The 13,642-nt window shown below is 43.7% G+C and overlaps 1 protein-coding gene across 3 annotated transcripts in view; it reads left to right on the forward strand.

Annotated features, from left to right (window-relative positions):
• The window catches only part of ST5 (suppression of tumorigenicity 5), a 265,906-nt gene that overhangs the window by 183,929 nt on the left and 68,335 nt on the right, over positions 1 to 13,642 (forward strand). For all 3 annotated transcript variants that reach the window (XR_003853184.1, XM_029582090.1, XM_029582089.1), the window contains 2 exons: positions 4,087 to 4,302; positions 12,825 to 12,921. Coding sequence is in view for 2 of the 3 variants with exons in the window: in XM_029582090.1 (XP_029437950.1) it covers positions 4,087 to 4,302; positions 12,825 to 12,921 (313 nt within the window). In the remaining variant the exon portion in view is untranslated. The remainder of the gene's footprint in view (positions 1 to 4,086; positions 4,303 to 12,824; positions 12,922 to 13,642) is intronic.

Here is a 13,642-nt window from a genome sequence, read left to right on the forward strand (position 1 = left end):
CATACGTTCGCTTTGAAAATTATCCCCCCCCCCCCAAAACTACTCACGTACAGTTACACCTGCTAATTTGCATGTAGGCAAATTATTTATTTAATTTCATTTACTTAAAAAAAAATGTAGAACCTGCTGCATCCATAGAAACATATAGAAATGATGGCAGAAAATGACCAAGTGGTCCATCCAGTCTGCCCAGCAAGCTTTATGCTGATGGAGGTACCTGCTGCGCCAATCAGGGATACCCCCATGCTTATCAGCTTTCCAAATGGTAAAAGTCAGGGCCCACGTTGGTTGCTGTACAAATCCAACTCCCCTTTTCCTCATGCAGTTTGAAGCAGAGAGCAAATGATGGAGTTGCATCAACAGTGTGAAGGCCTATTGGTTAAGGGAAGTAACTGCCCCACCAGCAAGTTACCCCCAAGCACTTCCCTCTTCATTTCCATCCTTTAGTCCCTAGGGATCCGCAGTGTTTATCCCATGCCCCTGTGAATTCCTTCACTGTTTTATTGTCTTCACCACCTCTTCCGGAAGGGCATTCCAGGCATCCACCACCCTCTCCATGAAGAAATATTTCCTGACGTTGGTTCTGAGTCGTCCTCCCTGGAGCTTCATTTCATGACCTCTAGTTCTACTGATTTCTTTCCAACGGAGGAGGTTTGACGATTGTGCATCATTAAAATCTTTCAGAGTTCTGCACAAGGAAGAGTATATTCATAAATAAGCATATAAAACTGAATCAACATAACATAAAGATGCAAAAAAAAAAAAAAAAAAAAATCCCTGATTAATGAGCCCCTTAGATTGTAAATTATCTGGGGAAAAGGAAAACACCTACAGTACATGAATGTAACTGGCCTTCAGCCACCAGTGAAACAAAGTGTTGAGTAAATCTAAATAAATTCTGCCGCCCCCCCCCCACCACCACCACGCCTACCCTCCCAATCAACAGTGTACTGTCAGGATGACCACAACCCAAAAGCTCCCAGGTATACAGATCCTCTCTCTGGTGCTTGCCCAGAGGTTGAAACCGGTACTGTGCCCCCCCTTCCCCTCCCCTGGCCCACGGCAGCAATAGAAAGAAATTAAACACAAGCTCCACCCCCCCCCCCCCTCATGTTCCCTTAGTATCCGGAAGCCCAAGCAGAGAGAGCGGGCAGGGCCTGAGAACTCGCACCCTGCTTACAGGCCCCACTGCCTGCTCATTTCCATGGCTGCCACAGACCTAGTGGAGGGTGCAGAGACTGGGAGAAATGACCTTACCCTTATCCAGGACCTTCCCCCCCCCCCCCCCCCCCGGCTCTTCATTGCCCCATACCTCATCACCAACTCCCCCTCTTCCCATCAAGACTGCCTGTGGGTGCCAGAGTCCCAAATACAGCTCTGATGCTTCAATTCTTTTTACTTAAGGCAAGGTATGCACTGATCTATTCACTAAGAGTAACTAAAGGTTTTTTACAAATTTTGCGTCTCTGGGGAAAAATGTTTATTTAAATAGGGTCCTCATGCACGCACACACACATACCACACTCTTTCTCTTCCTCGACCACCTTCCCTCCCTCCAGGGCTCACCCAGCTCTCTTCCCCTTCCATGATCCCAGCACTCTCCTCTCTTTTTTTTTTTTTTTTTTTTTTATAAATCACCCACAGTTCCTGGAGGTAGGATTAAAACGTCTCCAGCAGTGTCCATGCAAGCCCCAAACCCCCTCCCCAACAAAGCTGCTGAGAACCACGCTGGGCGAGGTTATGCACGTGCAGGGCAGACAGGCATACGTTTTTTTTTTTTACCCGCGTGTCTGGTGAGCGGTTCCATGGCGAGCCGTTCCCATGGGGGGTAGCGACGTTTTACCCGCAGAAACGAATATTTGAAGATTATCTTCTGTGACCAGTGCAGTCTGCTGAGGCAGACGGATAACACGCGTTCCCAAGAAACAGAGTGCGTTGGAAGGAAAGAAAGTTGCTCTGCAATGTCTTTCTCGTTGATCTTTTTTTTTCATCTCATTAGGCTGGAAAGCGCCGATGTGGTGGTGAAGTCCAAATGTTTGTCCATTGGCACGATAACTAGCCCGCCAGTGAGTCAATGGGGGTAAAATTTTAGGATGACCAGGGCCCTCCCTGGCAATCCATCCTATGAAAAATAACCTCGACGTGCTACAGGGGGAGAGGACTTCAATGCAGTAACTCTTATTCTCCCTGGAAAGTAAAACAGAAACAGGATTGACAAAAAATATGTTGGGTTTTTTTTTCCCCTTGTTATGCCATTCTGTTAATGTATATGGAATGTAGGCCTCTTGACTTAGTCACAAGAGAATATTTATTCATTTATTCCTGAAAAAAAAGATCGTAATATTTAATAAAATGTCTCAGCATCCAGTGCCAATATTTATGAGAGCGGAGGGAGCCATTCTACACCACTTGCTGTACTGTTCTTAGACTGTGCAGTACAAATGATGTCAAGCAGCCTAGAATTTTTCATGCCTGTGGGCTTGTTTTTTTTTTTTTTTCAGAGAAAAATATGCAGCGTGCTAATCGGCCATCCCTCTAAACTTAGTTGTAAACCACTCTGCTTTCTAAAATCTCAAACAATGGGTATCTCCACCACAAGCCATTCTAGATTTGCAGAGGTTGATGATTAACTTGATGCAAGGGGGACTCTTGAGTAGATTTCTCTCTCAGGTTAGAGCCCTAGAGTGACTAGCACTAATGAGGACAATTCATGTCCCAGGTAGAGTGTAAGACACAGTCCTAAGGTACGTTCATATTTTATAAATCAGTTTTTAAAAATAATAGCAAAAGAACTGGTGTCTGAATCTGCCTGTGTCACCGTTGAGCGAAAGCCGAGGCTGTCACCGAAGTGCCACGCTTACCTTCAAAATCACTGGCTTCAATCAACAGTGGAAAAGGGCTGATGTCCGACCTTTCGGTTTACACATCACTGACCAATTTAAGACACAGAGTATATAACGCTGTTGATTAAAGCCAGTGATTTTGAAGGTAAACTTGGTGGTTCAGTGGCCTCCTCTGCCGTTGCTCAACAGCGACACCTACTGGGCAGACTCAGAGTTGGTTAGTTGGGTTCCTGAGGAAGCCATGGTAAAAACGGCCACTGCGACGGCTCAGATTGAGATGGGAGGAGGGGTTTAAAGGGGAGGGGGGAGAATTCTTGTGGCACCGTTGCCCAGTAGAGTCTGGTTCCGTGGAGCTGGATGCCCAAAAGGGAGCAAGAAAAAAACCATGGGTGCCCAACCCAACCCTTCCCTTGAAAGTACAAACGGTGAATACAATTTTGCTAATGTTTTTGAACACCTTAAAGTGTTTCAGAGTTTAAACGGATTCTGTGACTTTGTATATTTCTTCACTGTATCTACTCAGACTTAAATTCTCACATCGAAGTAATACAAATATTGGGGTGAAATTAGAATCGCGCTGCACTGTAACTTAGCACTTTCTCAGTCACTCATTTATCTCCCCCTCCTTACAAACTGCGAACAGGATTTGTTTCTATTGTTGTTTTGGTTTTGCCAGTGGTTCCCTTCCCTTTCGTTAGCTTTCAGCTCAGTCAGGTGCCAGGGCTGGGATCTGATCCCATCAGCCTTCATCTGTAACAAACCTTGTTTTTTTTTTGGGGGGGTTAATAACCCTTCCAAACTTTTCTTTGCTGGGGCTCATGCAGTTAAGGGTCTTAAACCCTTCCACTAAGCGTCACCATTGATTATGACTCCCTCCACCCTGGGCTGTGAGCGCTGCCTCTGCTGACCCTGAGCTGCTGTGGCAGCCGCCTTTGCTATTTTAATGCAATATTGATTCTTTAATTGCAGTTGTGATTCAGTTGCATTTCGTTTGTCTTTGGGAAAAATGTGACTACAAAGAGGATAAAAAACAAAAAACCCTTAACAGTATACATGCAGCAGCTGAAATGTGTTCCATTGTGTTAAACAGGGAGCTATTTCCCGCGTAGTCACAGAAGCTCAGGATAGGCTGCTACCACGGTTCAGTGCTTTTGAAATGGATGGGGTGGACCCAAGTGATCCCTTACCTGCCGGCATCTCCTGTGTTCCTAATAAATATGTTTGTTTGTTTGTTTTTTTAAAGCTTCCTTCGAAGCCCAGTAGTCAGTCCCTGCGCATTGGAAACTCCTCGGAGAGGAAGAGCCACCGGCTCCCTCGGCTTTCCAAGAGGCACAGCCACGATGACATGCTGCTTCTGGCCCAGCTCGCTATCCCTTCCTCCCCTTCCAGTCCAAACGAGGACAGCCTGAGCACCACCAGTGAACTGCTATCCACACGGAGGGCCAGGAGGATTCCCAAGGTACTGGAACAAACCATTCACATGCTCGTGCTTTAAGAGTTGTGGTTTTTTTTTTTTTTTCCCAGCAGCGCAGTTAGTGGCGGCTTAGCACACTTGGTAGGCAGGTCACAGTGCACCAATAGTGTCCTCCAGCACAGTTCCTCAAGACTAAAACAATGTACAATTGAGGTATAAATACCAAAAGCAAAGAATACGTTTCAGGAGCAGGAAGGGACGTCGTCAGATGTTTTGACAAATAACTATCAGCAGAGCCATTGCTTGAAAGGCAGACCGGCTTGAACGAAGGCCGTTTAGTAATTCAGCTGAGTTCTATCGACATCCTTTCCCCCCCCCCCCCCCCCCCCGCTTTGCATGTAATGGAAAACTATTTGAGAATAATTTTCAAAGGTCTTTCTTTACGTGGGGAAAGTCTCCAGTTACCCACATGAAGGCAGCTTTGAAAATAACCCCTCCCCCACCCCAAGCTCTCCGTACAGGTGGCAGGATGCACGGTGTTTCACAAGCCACATAGTTTTACTCCGGGGGGGGGGGGGGTCAGGAAGGGATCTGCTTCGAAAGTACCCGTGGCCCCTGCCAGTCCCAAATTTTCTAAAGGGGAACTACCTATGAACCTGCAAATCCCCCTGCAATTTTTAAAAATTACCCACAACTTTTTTTTTTAATGTTTTGCTCTGTGTGCTGTGCAGCTAACAGTTCTGCTAAGGGTATTTCTTCCGGCTCATGCTGGTCCATGAAGGTACGGGTGTATGGAACACAATTTTTTTATTTACCCCGGGTAAGCGGACTATCTAGCAAGGACCCCCTTTCGATCTGGCTAAAAGCATACGCGCTCTTTCACAGTGCATATGTTTTTCACTGGCCTGTGAGGAGGTGGGGTCAGGGGAGGAAAATGAGCAGATTTATATTATGGCCCCCTCCCCCACCATTAACATTTTTTTCCCCCCATTGAAATTTCACCCATGCAGAAAGCAGTCGCCAAGTCTGTGTGGCTACTCTGTGCGCCTGGACAGTTTTTTTTTTTTTGTTTTTTTTTTAGGGAAGGTGTATGTAATTTCTCATTCAAAAAAAAAAATTAATGGTGGCTGAATGTGTTACCGTGCCGTATAGGTCTGTCCTAGACTCATCTCGTTGCCTCTCTCCCTCTCTCTCAGTCATTGTTCGACATTATTGCAGGCAAAGGTTTCCCAGGACACGAGCAGGGACTTCACTGCTTTCTACTAGTCTGTGCAATGGAAATAAACTTTGCGATGCCGCAGCTTTAAAAACTAAGACCGTTAAAAATTTTTTGAAATAGAGAGAAAATCATTCATCGTCAAGATTTCAGTTTTAACCAACTTCCTGCTTTTGGGTTCAAAATACTTTTTTGTATTTTGGTACATTGCAAAGTATCATTGCATTGGAAAGTCTGGGTTTTTTTTTTGCATGTGAACGTGCCTTGGTTTTGCACTGTATGCTGCTGTCATAGACCCGCCGTTATCTTCTTAAATAGAGGTCCAATTAAAGAATGCTTTGCATTGAGAAACTGTTTACTCATGAGTCACTTGTTTACTCTGTTGGCTTTAGACTTTTACGCCTAAAGTTTGATTGAATTTGATTAATTCACTTATCTTGTTTTACATTCCTCCGTGCTCCCTGCCAGAAAAATATTTTTAAAAAAGTATAGCGGGGGAGGGACAAATTTTGCATTGCCCGGGCAGCTTACGGGTCTGCGGGTACGAAGTTGCTTTGTGCCAGTGGGACCTCCAAGCTCATTTTCAAATGGAAACTCCTCGGGGGGAAGCTTTCAATCTGAAAATCCAGCCCGGCGGGGATCATGCGCCTGTTTTATCTCGCAGGCCTTTCAGAATGAAATCTCGGCGTCTGCTTTTTCCCTTTCTCTTCCTAACCCTGCTCCCCAGGTCCTTCGCTTTCACCTGCCGTTTAAAGGGCGTCCGTCCTTTCATTCACTAAAGGTGGTGGTGCGGGAAGGGGGGGAGGGGGGCAGTTTTTCCCCACTGGGGATCCTCCCAGATTACGCCCCTGAAGTCCAAATTCAAAAGGTTTCTCCGGCTTAAGTTTGGGGAAATAGCGGAGCAAACCGTGGCATTTAAAAATCCCTCCATGCTCGACCGCTTCGGATGTTATCTGAATGAGAGCTTGGACTGAAATTTACCTGGATAAGTTGGAGGCATCTTGAGGCAGGGGGGTACTAAGTTAGCTGGATAATGGACAGATATAACACTGATGACTTAGCTGGATAGCACTGAATATCTGGATAACTTTACCGCCTAAGGGCTGTTCTAAAGTTAGCTGGATAAATGTATCCAAAAAAACCACTGGGGTAATAACATTGACAACCAATTTAATTGAGGCCTTCCTATCTATAAGCAGTATGTATATTGGCTAAACCATGTGCCTCAAATTTTTGTTGGAATGCTAAAGCATTTTGTGACTGCTCAATCAACTGTAATCATAAGTCTTGCCGCACTGTGTGTGCTCTGTCCACTAAGCTATCTTTTTTTTTTTTTTTTTTGATACATTTTTGAAAACTTGCATATAAAATCTTAATTTCTGTGTTAAAAAAGAAAAGCAAGAAACACTCATCTTTGGGTCATGATATGCGTATTTGCCAAAACGAGGTCTTGAAAGTCCCTTTTTGAATCAATGAGAGAAGTGTGAAGTTCTTTGCCCTTTGACAAAAAACGCGTTTGATTTCTTCCTTTGGGGCTTTTTGTTATTTATATAAGCAAGCCTAGCAGTATTCTACAAAAGATGAGAAACAGAATTTAAAATCTGTCAAGTCTTTCCACGGAAGACAACATTTCCTACCTACTTTAGATAAATGCTGGTCACATTTCACTGCATTGTCAGTCTCACAACTTTTGTTTCAAAATGGCACACACCTACGTTGTCAAACTCTCTTAAGTACTAAATGGACCAATCCAAAGGGCAGAAACAGGCCAGGACCACCAATTGGAAGCCAAGAAAAGAGGTTTTATCGATGTAAACCAATCCGTGTTCTCATTTAATCCCCTCTGTGCAACTGTATCCAGTCAGTAGATCCATTGTTGTTCTTTGAACATAAGAAATTGCCATGCTGGGTCAGGCCACAAGAACCTGGCAATTACCCTAACACTAAGAAGATCCCATGCTACTGATGCAATTAATAGCAGCGGCTATTCCCTAAGTAAACTTGATTAATAGCCGTTAATGGACTTCTCCTCCAAGAATTTATCATTCTTAAATGTGCTACTTGCTAACTTCATGGAATGCCCCCTAGTCCTTCTATTATTCGAAAGTGTATATAACCGATTCACATCTACTCGTTCAAGACTTCCCCTCCCCGTGGTGATAATGACTGAATGACAGACCAACAAAGATCTTCAAACTTATGACAAAACATTAAACAATGTTTAACAATTGGTGCATCCTCCTTTTGAGTCTTCAAACGGCTCCGATGCTCTCAGATGCGGATCTTCACTGGTTGACAGATTCTCCCATCATATAGTAGCAGATGCTCAAATTGTAATCACACAAATGTTATTTACTTTATTCAATCTGTGTAGGATTTTCTTTCAAAATGAACATGTTTGGATGTTCCCTGGTAATACCTGAAAGTGTACTGACACACACACATCACAATCACTGCATGGATAATAGCCAGGCTTTTTATTTATTTATTTTTAAACTTTACAAATTCAGGACAACAGACATAGGCAATCAATATAACAATCGCACCAGGAACAAGGCAATTGGCATACAAAGCATACATTTTAACCGGCAAAGCTTATATGGGTCTGCAACTCATCTGGTAGAGGAGGGACAAGGACGCAGATACATTTTACAAGTTGTTGATCATGCCATTTCCAAAATTTTCCCCCAAATAATATCATATTCTTCAGGTTGACTTCTCAAAGCAAAGGTAATACGTTCTAAAGTTGCTAACTCAACTCTTTTATTTCGCCAAAAAGAAATGTGTGGAATTGTTTTTCCAAAAATAAGCTATGGTCGGTCGTCCAGCTTGTGAGACCAATCTCTTAGCTTTAGTAGATAAACCCTGTCCTTCCCAGCTGTTCAGCAAGCACAGCTGAGGAGGTAAAGTGATATTGGGACCCACAACAGTAGTTATAAATTCTCAAAGTTCAACCCCAAAAAAACGTTCTGCCTCTCTACATCCCCCACCACACATGCAGTATGTAGCTTTCCTGTTCACCACATTCCCACCAGCTCCTTGGGCTCGAGGCACTACATGTAGAGAAATACAAGGGGATAGCGATAGGTGCAGCGCAGTAAACCTATACACCAGTTCCTGATTTTTATTACAAATCACCAGATCACTCGCCAAGCCGTAACATCGAGAGTAAGACCAAGCGCGTTATTTCTATTTTACAGTCAAATCAGGACTGGTAGATTTCCTCGCCATCCCTGAAATTAAGCCACGGGTACGTTTCGGTAATCAGTTTAGTAGCCTGGGCAGGTGGTGTGATGATTTCTCCCTCCTCATCGTTTACATCTCAAACTGGTACCGGTCTCTTTTTTTTTTTTGTTTTTCTTTTTTAACTTACCTGCGCTCTGATAACACGGTCTTAATGTTCTGACTCCCACGCTTCTCTCATTTATTTAAAAAGGGACTCTCGAGACCTCGTTTTGGCAAATACGCATATCACCATGGCTCAAAGATAAAGCGTTTGTTGCTTTTTTGACAGAAGTTAAGATTTTATATGCAATTTTTCAGAAATTTATCAAAAGAAAAAAAGATAGCTTGGTAGACTGAGCACACACAGTGCTGTGAGACCTATGATTACAAACTGATTGAGCAATCACAAAACACTTTAGCGTTCTAACAAAAAATATTTGTGGAACACTGTTTAGCAAATATACACTGTTTATAAATATGAAGGTCTCTTAATTATTAAATTGGTTGTCAATGTTATTGCCACAGTGGTTTCACTTAGTTTTGTTTTTTTTTTTTTGATCAATAATCACCACTTGTGTGTGTTGTTTTGTTTGGGATCAATTTATTCAGCTAAGGGCCTCATTTACTAAGCATTTTTCCCCCATAGACACAGAATGGGAGAAAAGCCTTAGTAAATCAGGCTCTTACTTTGGATTTAGCTCTGGCACGGCTTTGCTGCCGAATATCTGGTTTAAGGTAACTGGGTACGTTTTATTTGGTTAACTACCCCAGCCTGCTCGAGGCTGAATATTGATCTCATTGCTCATTGTTACCGGGGCAAGCCTCTTTGAAAATGACCCTTCTGAAATAGATAAAATCCGTTAAGAATTGCCTGTCCTAAAGCGACAGAAAGGCTTCAGAAATATTCACTTCTACCCGTCAGTGCCTGGATAGTACCATGGGCACATTTAGGGGCCGATGCAATAAGCCACGCTGACCCTGGTGCAGCTTCTCACTCCCATTTTAGCAGTGGTTTTTCAGCGCTAGCATAACTGCAGTATGTAACGGGAGTTTTAGTGCAGAAAAGACGGTGGTAAAACAGGAGTAAAAAGCCGTAGCAGGCTTAACGCACCTCCATGCAAATTGCAAGATCATAAGCTTCTTAGCTATTACCTGCCAGTCAGGCCGATTCAGTAAAGTCCGCGGGAGAGCGGGCATTTGCCCGTTCTCCCGGCGCGCACACCAGCCACTCGCTGGTGCGCGCAATTCAGTATTTAAATTAGGCCCGGCGGTAAAAACGGGCAAAAGGAGGCGCTAGGGACACTAGCGCGTCCCTAGCGCCTCCTTTTTGACAGGAGCGGGGGCTGTCAGCGGGTTTGACAGCCGACGCTCAATTTTGCCGGCGTCGGTTCTCGAGCCCGCTGACAGCCACGGGCTCGGAAACCGGATGCCGGCAAAATTGAGCGTCCGGTTTTCGACCCGACAGCCGCTGGCTGACTTCAAATTTTTTAACTTTTTTTACTCTTCGGGACCTCCGACTTAATATCGCCAGGATATTAAGTCGGAGGGTGCACAGAAAAGCAGTTTTTACTGCTTTTCTGTGCACTTTCCCGGTGCCGGAAGAAACTAGCGCCTACCTTTGGGTCGGCGCTAATTTCTGAAAGTAAAATGTGCGGCTTGGCCGCACATTTTACTTTCTGAATCACGTGCGAATACCTAATAGGGCCATCAACGTGCATTTGTATGATGAGGGCGCTATTAGGTTCGGCGGGTTGGACGCGCGTTTTCCGCCCCTTACTGAATAAGGGGTAAGGGAAAACGCGCGTCCAAGAGCAGGCTGACAGTGCGCTCCGTCGTACTGTATCGGCCTGACTCAGTGTAAGGAGGCGCACAGAAGAACAAACCCCTCCCCTAATTTAACGCTTGGGTCAGCGCAGGAATCAAACTTCCTGCGACAGAATGGGATAAGCAGCCAACTCTCCTCTCTGGCCAACGGCACCCCTCCTGATTTAAAATTCTGCCACAGAGGGGTTTGAGCATGAAGTCCCCCCGCCCCTCCCTCCTGTCTACCCAGGTTTAAAAAAAGAGGAGCAGCCAGGGCACCTAAGCTCCCTCCCGATACCCCGACCCCAGACGGGGGGGGGGAGAAGAGCTTACGTCCTCCCGCCCAGCAAACCCGCTGTAGCTCTCGGCTGTCCCTGAATTAATATTAACGTATTCACGTCACTGGCTTGGCCGCTGATGGGTCCTTTCGCTGACAGTGAAAGGGACCAGTCCTCGAGTTCTGAATGGGGATTGGGCTTTTCACTCTTAGCTGTCAGTGAAAGGACCCATCAGCGGCCAGTCAGTGACGTGAATACGTTAATATTAATTCAGGGACAGCTGAGAGCTGCAGGGTTGCGGGGCAGGAGGAGGGTAAGCTCTTCTCTTCCTCTGGCTGGGGTTTTTTTTGGTTTTTTTTTTAACTTGGGAGGGTGGATAGGAAGAGGTAAGGGGTTCACAGCTCAGCCCCCTGTCTGGTGCATCATCTTTCTTTTTGCATGCGGATTTGCAGTTTTAGGAGCATGCAAATGACCCTCCCTTGTGTAAAAATAAATACAAAAAAATACAAAAAAAAAATAAAGCATGCCTTTTATGTTTAGCATGGGTTGGTTTTTTTTTAAACTCATGGGGCATTTGCATGTCATTAGTTTGCTGCATCTGGTGGGGCCCTGGGTTTTTATCAGATGTACAAACTAAAACCCGCACTAAATTTATCTCCAGTTTTAGCATGGGTTATGTTATATTGGCTCTTAAAGATTTGCATTGCCTAGCTCCCAGTGCCAGAATTATTGTCTATCACAAATCACAAAATGTTCATGATTGCTGCTAGTGCAGTTCAGTCTGTCTTTCAGCATGCGAGTACATTGTCAATGTTGTGAGTGGTGATCTTAATATTTCTGTCCTCTGTAATACATCCGAGAGAAGCAATGAAAGAATAACCAGGGCAGCCTGTGTAGTCCTAAGATTCGTTTTGTTTGTTTTTTTTTTTGTTAATCGTCTTCTGCACGGACTAGAATAAAAAGCAGCTCCTGCCATGAATATTTTTCTGGCTTGTTTTTGTTAAAAGAAATCTACCAAATATGTACTGCGGCTTTAAGTCAGGTAACACAGAGGCAGTGTTCACGGGAAGGAGGGAATGCCAAAAAAAAAAAAAAGAAAGACAGACATCTCTCAAGAGCGAACCTGCTGGTTGGGCTCAAGATCACACAGGTACATATTCAGTCTAGAGCAGGGTGCCTCAGACCTGTCTTGGTCACCCCGCAGCCAATCGGGTTTTTAGGGAACGCACAATAAATATGAAAGAGATAAAATGTAAAAAATCAGAGACACCCAGTATTTGCAAATTTATATCATGCATAGTGTGGATATCCTGAAAACTCGACTGGCTATAAGGATCACCAGGACAGATTTGGGAAGCCGTTGTTTAGAGGCAACTGGATTTCAAACCTTTCAGCCAGAGAGGGTTATTGTGATTACTGGGCCAACAGGTATGGGGGGAGAAGGGTCGAGAAGGACCACAAACCCAAAGGTTCATGGCACCATAGCCTCATTTCGGTGCATTGAGGTTGAGCTAGGAAGGAAGAGAGTGAAAGGAAAGCTCCTAAGCCAAGAAAAATCCCAAAAGGAAAGCAAAGAGAGCACTCAATGAGACAACTTTTCATGGCTTTGAGTTCAGTGGCCTCTTTTTTTTTTTTGCATCAGAAACAAAGCAAAATTTGCCATCACAAATTTCATGTTTTTTGACACTGATTGTGATGGGAGTTTAAAGCAAAAACACATTTTCTCTCTAAATTTTTTTATCAGTGCACCACTTCTTATTTTTGAGACAAGGACAGGATGTTGAAAACAGGCTTTCTTTCCACCACAATGGTTCCTTTTTCCAGGGCCAGAGTTTGGTTGATTAGAAACCTTAAAATGCCATCTCTTTAATAGCGAAAACAAACCAGTCTGTTCTTTCCTGAAATACTTTACTTCCTGACAGAAGCGACGATGCTTATTGTGGACAGGTTATTTTCTGAGCTGAAATGGGGGGGGTTTTGTGAAGTGGTTTCTGTTATCCTAAGGTATTGCTAACTGCTGCCTACCTGCTGCTTCTGTCCGACAGCTTGTACAAAGAATTAATTCCATCTACAGTGGAAAAAGAGGGAAAAAAAGATTAAAGAAGCTTTCTATGTCAAATATTGAGACTGCATCGCTCCGAGGTACGTTCTGAAACTTTATAGCACGGTTTATTAGTATGTTCCCTCCATGTTTTATGTTAATTGCTTGACTAATACATCATCAAAATCTGTGGGCTTTTCTCTCCATACCCTCCTGAAAAGTCTATTTTCATATGCTCAGCCGCCTAGTCCACCTTGCTACAAACTCCTGTAATTGTGAGAAAACAGGGAAGTTCCTTTTAATGAGCAGCTGATAATCTCACTTTATTTATTTTTTTTTATTTATGCATTTTACAGTTTTCAGAGGAAAAGAAAAAAGGTATTCCAGGTATTACATATCATCATATTCATTTACCAAGTCTATACCTTATTAATCAATTATTTAAGGTAGATATATAAGATTCTTATTGTACTGGAACAACAACAAAAAATACTCAATACATGGAAAAAGCAAACAAGGAAATAACCAATTATTTATTACATTCCTGAGCTGGTTGAGCGGAGCTACCCTCAGTTCTATGGTTATCCAAAAAAAAATCTCAATTGAGATGGTTAAAAAAAAAAAAAAAAGATATCGTATGTCATTCAAAAAAAGCAAACATTTACAAGGTTATCTAATTGAGAATTTAGCCCCCATTTGTCGGAGCTTCCTGGCCCCTATCCAAAAATTTCTTCCTTCGTATTTGAGTTACCCGGGTCAGATCTGGGAAAACCAGCTGATAATCTCACTTAAGAGCCCGCCGCTGGATCAGCTCTGACTCCC

The sequence above is a fragment of the Rhinatrema bivittatum genome, chromosome 17, assembly GCF_901001135.1.
Source record: "Rhinatrema bivittatum chromosome 17, aRhiBiv1.1, whole genome shotgun sequence".
NCBI classification, from domain to species: domain Eukaryota; kingdom Metazoa; phylum Chordata; class Amphibia; order Gymnophiona; family Rhinatrematidae; genus Rhinatrema; species Rhinatrema bivittatum.